This window comes from Scophthalmus maximus, chromosome 8 (assembly GCF_022379125.1).
Source record: "Scophthalmus maximus strain ysfricsl-2021 chromosome 8, ASM2237912v1, whole genome shotgun sequence".
Taxonomy (NCBI): Eukaryota; Metazoa; Chordata; class Actinopteri; order Pleuronectiformes; family Scophthalmidae; genus Scophthalmus; species Scophthalmus maximus.
The window spans coordinates 18,217,242-18,230,396 of NC_061522.1; the positions used below are offsets into that span (position 1 = coordinate 18,217,242).

The 13,155-nt window shown below is 44.9% G+C and overlaps 1 protein-coding gene across 1 annotated transcript; it reads left to right on the forward strand.

Annotated features, from left to right (window-relative positions):
* Positions 1-426: 426 nt before the first annotated feature.
* inab (internexin neuronal intermediate filament protein, alpha b) lies at positions 427-5,313 on the forward strand. The gene is made up of 3 exons (XM_035636697.2): positions 427-1,736; positions 2,290-2,414; positions 2,613-5,313. The coding sequence occupies exons 1-3, from the start codon at positions 684-686 to the stop codon at positions 2,905-2,907; spliced, it is 1,473 nt and encodes a 490-aa protein (XP_035492590.1). The 5' UTR covers positions 427-683; the 3' UTR covers positions 2,908-5,313.
* The last annotated feature ends 7,842 nt before the right edge of the window (positions 5,314-13,155 follow it).

Consider the following 13,155-nt stretch of genomic DNA (forward strand, 5'->3'; position numbering starts at 1 on the left):
CAACAACTAAAGGTCGTTTTGAATATAGTTTACAGGATTAGGATTTAACTCTAAACATTTAAAGACACATCTGCTCATAGAATTTGTGTGAACGTTCATTGGCAATTTAACCTTTTACAGTTCATAAAGCGTAGATGAGATTATTCCGGGTAGAAACAAAAGTTTGAAATTCATATGTCATCATGAAAACCTCAGATTGTAGTGCGACTTGATGTGAAAGTGGATTTAAGTTGGATTATTATTATTTTTTCTTTTTAAAGAAATGTTGCATCTCTGATTCCAATTGTCTCAGCAATAGAAACAACTGGAAGGTTCGGGGTTAAACATTATAATTAATTATTTGTTTGACCTATGTGCAACAAGCGACCAAACACTGACGCATCACCACTGCGCCAAAAAAAAAAAAAAAAAGGACAGTTCCATCTGCTCCGCACAAAGACCACGCGCCAACTGCGCACATCTGGACCGTGTCAGGACCAATGTTACCAAGTTGTAGTAATTACCAACGCAAATCCACCTCTGGCGCTGCATTGATGGCATATTCACACGAACAGTGCGCTACCTGAGCCAACTGGAACGGATCGGTCCGGATGATACCGACGTGCATTAATTAGGGATTGGATCGGTCCCCCTATAAAAGGGAGACGCGCCCACTGCTCGGCTCTGTCTCAACACAAGCCAAGATGAGCTACGGATCTGACGCCTTCTCCTCCTCCTCCTCCTCCTACCGCAGGATTTTCGGGGAATCTCCCCGTTACGCCTCCTCTCCATCGCGGACGGCGATGAGCGCGTCCTCGCGGGGAGGGTACCGGTCCTCCTCCGTGTCCCGGAGCAACGTCTCGTCCCTGGGCTCGTACAACAGAAAGTCCGGCCGCGCCTTCTCACCTATGCCGCTGGACACCTTCGACGTGACACAGAGCACCGTCCTCAACAATGAGTTCAAGATCGTGCGCACCAATGAGAAGGAGCAAATGCAGGGGCTCAACGACCGCTTTGCGATGTTCATCGACAAAGTGCGCAACTTGGAGCAGCACAACAAAGTGCTGGAGACGGAGCTGGTCGCGCTGCGCCAGAGGCAGGCCGAGCCGTCCCGCCTGGCGGAGCTTTACCAGCAGGAAATCCGCGAGCTGCGCTCCCAACTCGACGAGCTGAACGGGGAGAAGTCCCAGCTGGTGATCGAGAGGGACAACATCGAAGACGACCTGCAGAAGGTCAGGGGCAAGTACGAAGAGGAGTTCCGCGGCCGGGAGGAGGCGGAGGCCATCCTCAAGGCGTTCAAGAAGGACGTCGACGATGCCACAATGGTGCGCCTGGACCTGGAGAAGAAGGTCGAATCGCTCCTGGACGAGATCAACTTCCTCAGGAAGGTGCACGAGGAGGAGGTGGCCGAGCTGACGGACATGATCCAGGCGGCCCAGGTGTCCGTGGAGATGGAGGTGTCCAAGCCCGATCTCACCTCCGCCCTCAAGGAGATCCGCGGCCAGTACGAGTCCATGGCGTCCAAGAACCTGCACTCCGCCGAGGAGTGGTACAAGACCAAGTTCGCGGACCTGTCCGAGCAGGCCAACCGGAGTAACGAGGCCATCCGCCACAGCAGGGAGGAGGTGAACGAGTCCAGGAGGCAGCTGCAGTCCAAGACCATCGAGATCGAGAGTCTGAGGGGAACCAACGAGTCTCTGGACAAGCAACTGCGGGAGATGGAGGACAGGCACAACGCGGAGATTGGAACCTACCAGGTAACCACATCGATGATGATCCTTCAATCGCACATCGAGAGGATGATAATATGGAAAAACAGGACCATTCAAAGTTTATTTTCATCCAAATGAATATATTGCATTGCAGTGTTGTTGTTTTTTCTATTTCTAAAGTCGTTATATGTTGGAGCAACAGCAAAAAACAAAACAAAAGGAGGCGCAGCTGTTTGTCGCTCGGGCGCTGTCCTTGGTGCTGAACCCCTTCCCCTGGGACAGCCCGCTCGGCAGCTGCGCCTGACAACGCCCATGGAGCGTGCTGCGCGTGATCTCCCAGTCCACAAAAGAAGAAAGAAAAAGGAAAAAGTTCACCTGATAAAACATTATCAACACATTCTGCTCATAAACGACACGAATGCCCGGGCACAGAATGCACGGGTGAACACTTGGATGTCTTTTTATGTGTTGCTGCAGTTATTCCTCAGTGTAGACCTGCAAACCTTCTTGTGTACTTGTTTGTGTGTGTGTGTGGGGGGGGGGGGTTCTCAGTAAATAAGGCAAAAATTTGTGTTATCTGGCCCTTTTGTCCTCATAGGATAGCATGGTAGAGCTGGAGAACGATCTGAGGACCACGAAGAACGAGATGGCTCGCCACCTGAGGGAGTACCAGGATCTGCTGAACGTCAAGATGGCCCTGGATATTGAAATTGCAGCTTACAGGTCGGTTCTTCTTTCAGAGATAGCTCACATTTCATTACAGTAACGCCCATATGGTGGAAGCGAAAGACCCTCATTTACAAACAGGAGACAACTTCACTCTACCTGTTGAATGGTTGTATCCTTTCTTTTTTGTTGTTGCGTCCTCTCCTGTACTTAATTCTTCTTTCTAAACCCTTCCCCGTGTCATCCTCTCTGCAGGAAGCTCCTCGAAGGGGAGGAGACCCGCATTGGGACGGGCATCAGCTACTCCAGCCCCTCCCTCGGCGCCGGTTTTGGGCAAGGCTACAACTACCAGCCTCGCATTTACACCAGCTCCGGCAAGAGCTCCAAGAAGGATAAGGACGAGGAGCAGCAGCAGCAGCAGCAGCAGCCGCCAAGCAAATCTGGAGGCAAGGTGACCCAGCGTGAAGTCTATGAGGAGACAGTGGTCACCACTAAGAAGATGGAGAAGCAGCAAGACCCCGCCGATAGTCCCACCAATCAGAAAAACTAACAGCCTATACTGTAAGCCTGTTCTTGACCCCTGTAGCCTGCAAATTCTCTCCCCTCTCCCATCCTAAAACAAACCTTGAGTCTCCTGTGGGGATCTAAGATGATACCCCCGGCTTTGCTTTCTTATTATAAGTATAGTAAGCTTGCGAAAGTTTTTAACATCTGAAAACGAGTGCAAGGTTTGTCGGTTTGTTTTATGTTAGTTCATTTGCTCCTTGTACCCTTTGTGTCCCCATGTGTGTTCCCCGAAGCAAATCCACTAGAACTCTACTATAACCACCAACTCTATACAAAAAACCACAGCACAGCTGTTCTCTCTTCTTCTCTTCCACAAACTCAACATCAGACGATAACAAGCACTTAAGTAGCAGCAACAATACCATCACACAATAGATAAAAACCTGTGGTCGTGCACTATAACCACAAGCTGTGAGATACTCTCGACACATTCCGATAGTAGCATGTGTGTCTGTGCGCGCGCGAGTGTCACTGTGTGCACAAAAAAAGGACAAAGGATTCAAAACACATCGGCTGGTGTCTGTTCCTCTCCCTACATCCACTTACACAGTGGTGAGAGTTTAGTGAGGAAGCACACAGTGTACTGTTGCAGGAAACCTGCCAAAAGAAGCTATGATAATATATGATATGCGTTTCACTGAGCCAAGTCGTTTCTGAACAAAGTGTCTGCGTGTATCTCTTCTTGCACAATAGTTCTGATCACAGTCAGCGCATCAGCGGTTCGACTGTGGTTCAGTCGGCTCTGCATGACAACAGTGTGAAAGGGGATGCACGTCCTCAGGAGAGCACCGGCCCCTTTTTCAACTTCCCGGTTGAGGTTTGATGAACTAAAGTCGAGTATCACAGCTTTTTAAATGAGACGATTACTAGAGCAAATGAGAAAACGGTTTAAAAAAACAAACGTCGCTCGATGGAGCATAATTTGCATGGTGTATGTCGATGTCATCCTTGCATGGAATCCATCAGCCCATCGTTCAAAGTTCAAAGGTTGGCCAATACCTGCGAGTCATCATGCACACTCATTAGGAACTGTAATAGACGTGGTGCTTGCTAGCCCGTGGGCTGGGTTCGATAATACTGCTATAGATCGTGGGACTGTGACGGGCTACGGATGTCTGCTGTCGTTGTTGTGAAGGTAGCGAGGGTAGCTCCTCTTTAATCCTTCATGAAGGATACAGGGAAATAGGAAACTTAAGCAAAAATGCAGATTATATGCTAAGGAAGAGGAAAATTTTTATCTTTCTCTTGATACTGTCCGGTCAATTAGAGACTGAATTGGAAATTATGCTTTGGCGCAAATGCATGATATTCTGTGCGATCCATCTGGGAATGATGGGCTGTATGCATATTTAACACCATTTCCCATGTGCCACTGACGATGCTGCTAGAAACAGATTCAAGCCCCAGAATTCATACCATATCATTCACCCTGAAGAAAAACACGCCGACAAAACTGAACATTCAGTGAGAACCTGACAGACCTCCACGATGTGTTTGAAGACAACTTGACCCTTTTCCTTTTCAACCGTGGCCATGACTAGATAAGACGCCTGTTGTAGTTTGAGCTCACCAGTAGAAAAAACCCTTCAGTGTGAAAGACTTGACGCTTGTTTTCCCTGCTTGTGCACTGCCAACTCGTGTAACACACCTATCTTCTTCTCATGCTGCTGTTCATGGCGAGCCGTGCCCTTGACACACTGCACGCACATTAAGAATGAAAACAGAAAACCACTGACTGGGTTACAGACTGTTCTGGTTGTTTGACTGTTGTGCTGTTTTACTCTACACAGTGGCCTATCATACCTGGACTTTTTTGGGGGGGGGGGCATTTTGTTTTATGGGATACTGAATTCCAGTGATAAGCTGAATTAAAAACAATCTCAGAAGTACAAGAACCTATAGATAAAAGCAACATTTTATAGTGTGCAGCCGTAACAATGGGTGCAAATGAGAACTCCCTTATCTTTCCTCGGTATAAACCGAAAGAGTTGAATGTTTGAACAAAAATGTCGCTCCTACTCCTACAGCACTGCCAAACTTCTCAAAGTGCACATGCAACACAGGCTCATGCAAAAACGCAAGCATTTCCTAAAAAATACACTACAGTAAATCACCTGTCGCCGATCCGAACCCGAGAAGCAAGACTTAGCCATAGGACAAATACTGTAGGATGTAAAAAATGCCTTATAACACCAGCAGCTGTTTTTTCCTGGCCATGTGTATGATTCTGCTCTTTGTGTGTTTAATCATTGTTATCTCTTACTTAGTGTTTATTAGAGCTACCATGACTACAAAAAGCATAGAGATTGAATGTAGATGACATGCTATTCACTGTTATTACTACTTATGTATTGCTGTATGACACCATATCAATAAAGACTTGACATTACTGAGGTGCGCATGATTTGATTGTGTTTTTTTCTTTTCGCAAGGATGCCCACACTGGTGGATGTGTGGAAACATTAAATCGTACGGTCCACACAGAGACTTTCATTCGATTCCATTTGGCCACTTTGTATGTATTCTCCACATTAGAGGAGGCAAATGTACAAAATATGTTAATCAAATATATTTTCAAGTATATTCTATTATCAGATAATACTTTATTAATCTCTGGGATAAAGGTCGCAAATAAGCCACACTTAATAAATAATAATAAAAGTAATGATCCTAATCCCAAAAAATAAAATGTATTATTCTGAAATGGGCAGAGTAAGTACTTTTACTTTTGGTCCTTTAAGTGTATTTTGATGCCAATGCTTCTTACTTTTACTCAAGTAAAATATTGAATATATATAATATTGATTTTTACCAGTAGTAGTACCCGCTACGGTAAACACATACATGTCTAAGTGGAGTTCAGAAACTTTTGCTAAAGAAAAATACATTTATCAGTTAACCTGGGAGGTTAAATGTTGAGAACCTATAGCTCATGTTTTCAGACATGAAATTGGGAGGAAAAAAACATCTTGCTGCTTTATCTGTGAGAGCAAATGGTGCTTTAGACCAGCACAGGACGAAAAGTCACCTTGACATGTTTCTTGAAAATACATTGTTTTTTTTCTTTTGCTTCTCAGGGCCACAGTGCAGATGTGCATCACAGAGATATGATGGATCACCAGATATTGTACTGTACGTTGACCTCTGTTCCCATGCCGCCGCTGCGCCACACACTTAAACACACACACACACACACACACACACACACACACACACACACACACACACACAGACCTAGACCTTGACACCGTGGACCTGGTGGATCGTCTCCAATTAGCTCATCTCTCCTCCTCCCAACAACTGGGCGAGGCGGCCTCGACACTGGGCGTGCATGCGTGACGTGGGTTGCAGTCCTTCAAAAATTTATACCCCTGCAATGCTGTCGAGACGAAGATGTGGTGGAGCCGTCCGCTGAAATGCCACCGTGACAGCCCCGTTACGAAACAGCCCTCCCTTCATTTGAAGGAGTACTTCAACTTTCTATTTTGAGTCTCACCTTAGCTACCATGTCCCTGGTTCACTACCGTAGAAAACACATGACAGTATCACACGGCTATAGACACGTGAAATGCGTAAAATATTGCCTCCATAAGAAACAATGTCCAATCTGGGATTAATTAGAATTGAAAGCTATCAGAGCGTGCTAAGCCTTCAGTCCCAATGCAATCGGCATACACTGCAGTGGACTGACTACTGAAGTGTGTGCTGTAATTATTGCACACCTTCCTGTTTTAACATACGCACTGTGTCGTGTAAGAATTGTGTATGCAGTGACAGAACAAATGTACTCCTCTAAGGTTGGGAAAGCGATCTGTTCACTGACAGTATTACTGTACCTCTGTTTATCATGTTTAGACATTTTTCAACTTTATAAATATTGATATATTTGGTATCTTTGGGAATGTTGGGATCTCCTATGATTTAAATGAGATGCACATCATTGGTTTGTAATAACTGGCGAGGCAGTGCATTTGAGAGGGTGATAAAAATCTGTACATTAACACGTTGCACCCACTGTGGCAACACTTCCATTTCATGTCTTCTCGGGAATAAAGGAGACAGCGTTGGGGGAGAGGCATGTTTTATGTCCTGTCTGGTGATAAGTGTAATGTGGGGCCAGGACGCTGGGTGGAAATGAGAATCCGGCAGTGGAGCGAGCCGGTCGTGGGCCATAAATTTCACCTGTTTTTTAGCATCTGTGGATCGAAGCCATTCCTCCTGACTCAACCACACACACACACACACACACACACACACATACACACACACACAAACACAGAGCCCATATCCACTAGCAGAAATTACAATGGTATGAAAGTGTCGTTCTCTGAACAAGTGATAGTATTATTCATTTTTATACAATCAAAACTTCTTATGTCTTAAGATGTGTTAAGACAGAGCACAAGGTGAATTTTATACGGAACATGACTGCATGTAAAGCCGATTGAAAGACTCAATTGGGTAACATGTTTGAAATTGGTGTTTAAACCAACCAATGGTGTCGATCGAGTGGGCGAGTCTTGTTTTAGAAATTACTTGTAGTGGCTATGTCTTGTAGTCCTTATGTATTGATAGAGTCTATTGGAATTCACATAAATTCACCAGGTCCTGAACTTAAATGAAACTGAAGTTTAAAATTTGTGCTAATCACGTATCTTTGCAAATTTCATAAACTACTTCATGAACATAGGCTGCACGGTGGTGTAGTGGTTAGCGCTTTCGCCTCACAGCAAGAAGATTTTGGGTTCAAATCCCGGTTCAACTAGGGCCTTTCTGTGTGGAGTTTGCATGTTCTCCCCGTGTATGCGTGGGTTCTCTCCCGGTTCTCCGGCTTCCTCCCACAGTCCAAAGACATGCAGAATGGGGTTAGGTAAAATTGAAGACTCTAAATTGACCGTAGGTGTGAATGTGGGAGTGAATGGTTGTCTGTCTCTGTGTGTGGCCCTGAGATAGGCTGGCGCCTCTCGCCCAATGTGAGCTGGGATTGGCTCCAGCCCCCCCTCGTGACCCTTAAATGGATAAAGCGGTAGACGATGAACGAATGAATGAACTTCATGAACATACGACGTCTGGGGGAAAAGGAGAGATACAGGATGAAAATTACTACGGAAAAGAAGAGTTTCTAAAAAAAAGAGGTCAGATAGAAGCTGAGCTGAACACAAAAACATATGTTACCAACTTATAATATCTATAATATAACTATATATTGGCTTTTTGGAGTGACAAATCACTGTCACATCAGGTGACAATTCAATTTTCACTCTGTCTAACACACTTAAATAGGAATACTTAGAGAGGAAAGTCCAATTGTTTGTTTGTAGTACACGTCAAAAATTATGTTTCCATGCAGCAACAACAACAAAAAGGGTTTTGCCGCAATACACCGGCTCTAATGTAAGCCATAGCTTACTATAGCCGACAAGCCTATGTAGGAAGCGACATGCCAAACACATAACTAAACAGAATGCAAAGAGATGAAATTGATATCCCAGAATGTGGGAATATGTCTTTATAATGCACTTAAATAAATTCTATGGATTTTTGGAATCATTCGACCATTTGACTCGATGACGGGCGGTTGCACATTCTGTATCTCCATCCCTGTACCGGTTTATACACATTGTGGATTTGTGAGTTGCTGCTGCTGCTGTTGCCTTGGAGTCCGTTGCCAGCGTCCCGCTGTGCTGTGCAGCAGCCCTGGGGAATGAGCGCGCTCAGAGGTTTTGCTCTCGTCCAGACGGGCAGACGGAGAGGTCTGAAGAGGGGCTCGCACTGCACACAGAGAAAGAGGCTATTAGACACAGAGACAAAAAATGAATAGATCAATTATCGACACTTAGAGTGGAAATTGGCGGAGCCTGCGAGTGTTTCTAGCAAATACAAAATAATTGTAAGTGCTGAATCATGTTGAGGCAGGCCCCGCGTGTGACGTGGCGTTCTCTCTGTTAACTCAGCCATCACTGGGTTTTTTTCTCCCTCGCAGCTAATAATAGCGGAGCCAGTCAGAGGCAGCAGAGCCAGACATGCAGACAGACAGATAGACGGAGGGAAGAGGAAGGTCGCATACTCGTTCTTGACCTCCACCTGAGCTTCTCCGGGGATGGACGTGGAGTGGCATTGAGGGTTTTCAACCAGAGGAAAAACAATTACGTTAGCTGGAGTGCCCATCTTACCAATCACATAATGGAGTGGGCTATGGCCCCTGTTGGTCTTCAGGACATTCCCAACATTGAGGAGGATTTGATTTTGGTGTAAAGATTCAATTTACAGAGTGAAGGGTTGACCGACTCAATCCAGCACAGATATGCTCCGTGTTTTTCTATCTCTTCGTCGTCTGGGAGCGAGGTTTCTTCCAAAAGTCAGTTCGACCAGACGTGACACTTGATCAACATTCACTTTTACATTTCATGTTTGCATTCGGACAGATTTCTGAAATGTGAAGTGGTCAACACATGTACTCTGTTTGTAGGTCCAGTTTTAAACAGTTGTTGTAGTCTGAAAAGACTGACACCCGAATGAACCTGGACCATACCTGGACCATACCTGGACCATACTGATCAAATAGTACGGGTTCTAGGAATAACATACAGTACATACTGATAGTTTTAAGAGTCAGTAGAAAGCATAAAAAAGGAATGTCTCCGTCTGTGCATGCGGAGATCTTCTAAATGCTGGGGACTGAAAAGATTTTAAGAATTCAGAAAGGCACATACACAAGCCTTATGCAATAATCTTATAACTAACTGAATACTCCAAAACACACAATGAAAGCCCCACTGTCCCACATATGAGCGATCCAAAAGCCCATAACAAGAGAGATAACAAACTGCCAGAGATGTTCAACAGACTCTATTTAAAACACGTCACACCACCCCTCTTTCCTTTTTCTCATTCTGAGGTGACATCTTACTCCTTCTGCAGGTGCGATTCACCACTTCCTCTCGTGATTATTTTTAGGTTTCAGGTGGGCTGTATCGAGAGGTGGGGAGGGAGCGTGGTACGTCGAGGTAACTGGTGTGTACATCGCAGGGTGCAGAAAAGGATGCTCAGCTGACTGCTGTTGATGCTGCACTGCATGCACAGGAGGCTCACTGGGTCACTGTGGAGGTTAATATAATAAACCTGCCTATAATAAACAAACTTAAACGACAACAAAAAAACAGTATACATTCCCTTTGGAAATTTCAGACCACTCAAATATATTTTGGAAAATCTTGGAAACGTTTGACGTCTATAAGCCTTCAGTTTGTAGACAAGACCATTTTTTTGATATCGCTTTATTTTTTTATCCAACTACATTGTAGGAACAATTACAGGCCTAGCAACCCCCCCCCAACGATTCGTTCGTGATACTGTGCATGCCTTTTAATTGACATCAGTTAATAATACGGGTACTTGACCTGCCACACATTCACTCACATCACAGTCAAACCTTTGCTGGGAGTCACTGACGAAGTGCTGTTCGGGCCCTACTCAGAGGGGACTCATTATGTTTTGGAGGAGGCCTGGGAGAACACACGAGTGCAGCAAAACAAGTTCGACCCACAGGGAATGCGTCCTTAAAGGTAAGGTTGGGCTGCGGTGCACTGCCACGGGAAGTATCGACAGATGCAATTTGGAATCAAACTGGCATGAAAAAATATTCATCTGTACGACGACATTCTTGTTTATAAGTCTACCGCAAAGGAAATATCCTCGTAAAACGCCAGACAATTTCAGAAATACACTTTGTGAGTCAGCTCATGGCTGTTTTCTTTTTTTACATCGATATTCTTCAACAAGTGAAGTGCACTTACTGAGCGATTAAGAAAAAAGCCCTGTACCAATAATTTGTCATCTTCGTCATCGCCTGCCATGTCAAAGACCTTCTTGATACAAAAGTAAATGATTTCATATTCAATCTGACAATCCGACAATCCATGTAAAGACCTCAGTGTACAATTGTGTTGTGAAAAAGGTTCCTTTCTCTCTTCAGGGAGCGAGAGGCGTCTGCTGCCACTGCCTTAATCCATAATAGAGCAGCTGAGCCCATCCAGGGCTCTCTAGTCACCATCTTGCCTGCACACTATGACACAGCGTTTTTGAGACTAAGCACAAGAGGAGAACTCAGCCCAGTGTTGAAAAAGGTTCTTCGTCCCAAGGTGCCATAGGGGATCAAAACCCCGACGTGAAGCAATTGTAAGGACGGCAAGAGTAGCGAGTGTGCCAAACGGAATAGTTAATGATCAGGAGCTCAAAGCGACGGCGGTGATGCCTCTGATATTCTGTATCGAAGATCCTTGTCAACAATTCCCTCAGAGCTCTAATGACTGTCGTAGCCTGATCAGTTGGAAGGTGTCATTAAAGCCGAGCTTTTTTAAAAGAGGATTACCAAGGGCTTCTTCTTTGATTTGGTCTTGTTCCTCAGCCATAAAATATTGAAAATTCTTTATCGCTGCATCGCTGTTAAGTACCTGCTGCTGGAAGAGAAATGCTACGATGACACATACGAGTATCTACATCATGCTCCAAAAATAATGCTTTCATTTAATTCCAAAGACGATATGAAGTGATGAATTCATTAAATCTAGTATTTTATTAATAGCTTCTGTTCAGGATAATTAGGTCACGTCGGTGAGCATTAATATCCTTTCAGGAAGCTGCGAGAGGCCAGACAGAACAATCTCTCCTACCATTAATCTTCAGGCCCGAGGATGTGACCGTAGGCAACGAGTCGGCATCAGTTTCTCTGCTGGTTCTTCCCGTGGCTCAGGCAGAGGTGCTGGAAGGATGGATGCAGGAGTAAACTCCAGCAGTAAAACTACAGAATTCCAAACTGATGTGAGCAAAACACAACGGGACACAGGGTTAAAGAACAAACATGTCAGCGTTCAACTGAATGGACTTGTGCGAGACACTTTATTGGGACATGCTGCAAGTGATCTGGTCACGTGATCCCTCTGATAATAGAAATCAGAACAAAGACGACTGTTGTTTTGCAAAACTCAGGAAACAGGGAGTAAGAGCCAACCTGTCCAAAGATAATAAAAAAAAACCTGCCTATCACCACCACTGAAGCACAAGTGTCAAAATGCAAATTCATAGTTTTAGGGACAGTGTCTCATCTCTGTCTCAGTCTGGCTGCTGAGCTCAGCTAACTGGCCGTAGCTTCACTTGGACAGACGTGAGAGTGGGATCTTTCATCTTATCTAACTTTCTGCACGAATGCATTGCATTACATATTTCTGACAATCTTGTGAATGTACGTTTGTTCAATTAAACCACTTCTCTCTGTTCTCTTTGGGTTCGCCTCTACGAGCAAATGACCATCACTAATATAACAATATTGATTACAGCAGCTTTAAAGAAATCTTCCTGGTTATGCCCACTGACTCTATAACCTTGACTGGATGTATGAGGTTTTTTGCTTAATTTCTCATCTTTTTTAACAAAATAAAAAAGAATCCAGTTTATATTGTTTTCCTTATCACAGAATGTGGATACATTTTATAGTACAAAAACATTAGCACCTTTGGAATCACCTTTAAATCACCAAGTTTCACACTGACAGGGAGATGAGATTCTTTAAGCGATAAAGATAAACCCTTCTGCTGTGCAGCGGAGGATGTAAAGACTGGAAAAGGACACAGAGGGACACTCCTTTCGCACCACAAAGCGCTGCAGCCCGTCATGCTGGATGAATAAAGATTACCTTCCTCCAGAGGCCGACTTATTGACAAATCTCCATCGCCTCCATACGCGTTATATAGTCTTCAAACATCCAGACGTGCACAGGCCAGCTGGGCGGGGGGGGGCGGGGGGGGGGGGGGGGGGGGGGGGGGGGGGGGGGGGGGCTGTCTATAACCTCCTGCCTCCTCTGTCTTTCACCCATCCATCTTCCATGAGGTGCAGGAACAATAGCGACACGTGCAGCTAATGAGACATAAAGGTGGGATCTTGAACTCGCTGCTACTGCATGCCAGCCTACAACTGATCACCACTCAGCAGTGACCAATCACCGACAATGTTTGATTGAGGCACTCAGATGGACACAGATTTGAGCGATAATTTGGAGAAGATGTGATGTTTTTAAAAAAAAAAAAATCACGACTCTTTTGGTCATCACCCTCACATCCATGAGTCATCTAATGCTCTCACCTCCATTAATGAAATGGCTGGGGCAACTGTAATGAAAAACCCTGTATCATGTTCGACTGATGGGAATAAGAACATCTCTCACAGTGCGTCAAAA

Coding starts and splice junctions, on each gene's coding strand:
- inab (XM_035636697.2), top strand. CDS start 684: ATGAGCTACGGATCTGACGCCTTCTCCTCCTCCTCCTCCTCCTACCGC. Junction 1,737..2,289: donor CGGAGATTGGAACCTACCAG/GTAACCACATCG, acceptor TTGTCCTCATAG/GATAGCATGGTAGAGCTGGA. Junction 2,415..2,612: donor ATTGAAATTGCAGCTTACAG/GTCGGTTCTTCT, acceptor TCCTCTCTGCAG/GAAGCTCCTCGAAGGGGAGG.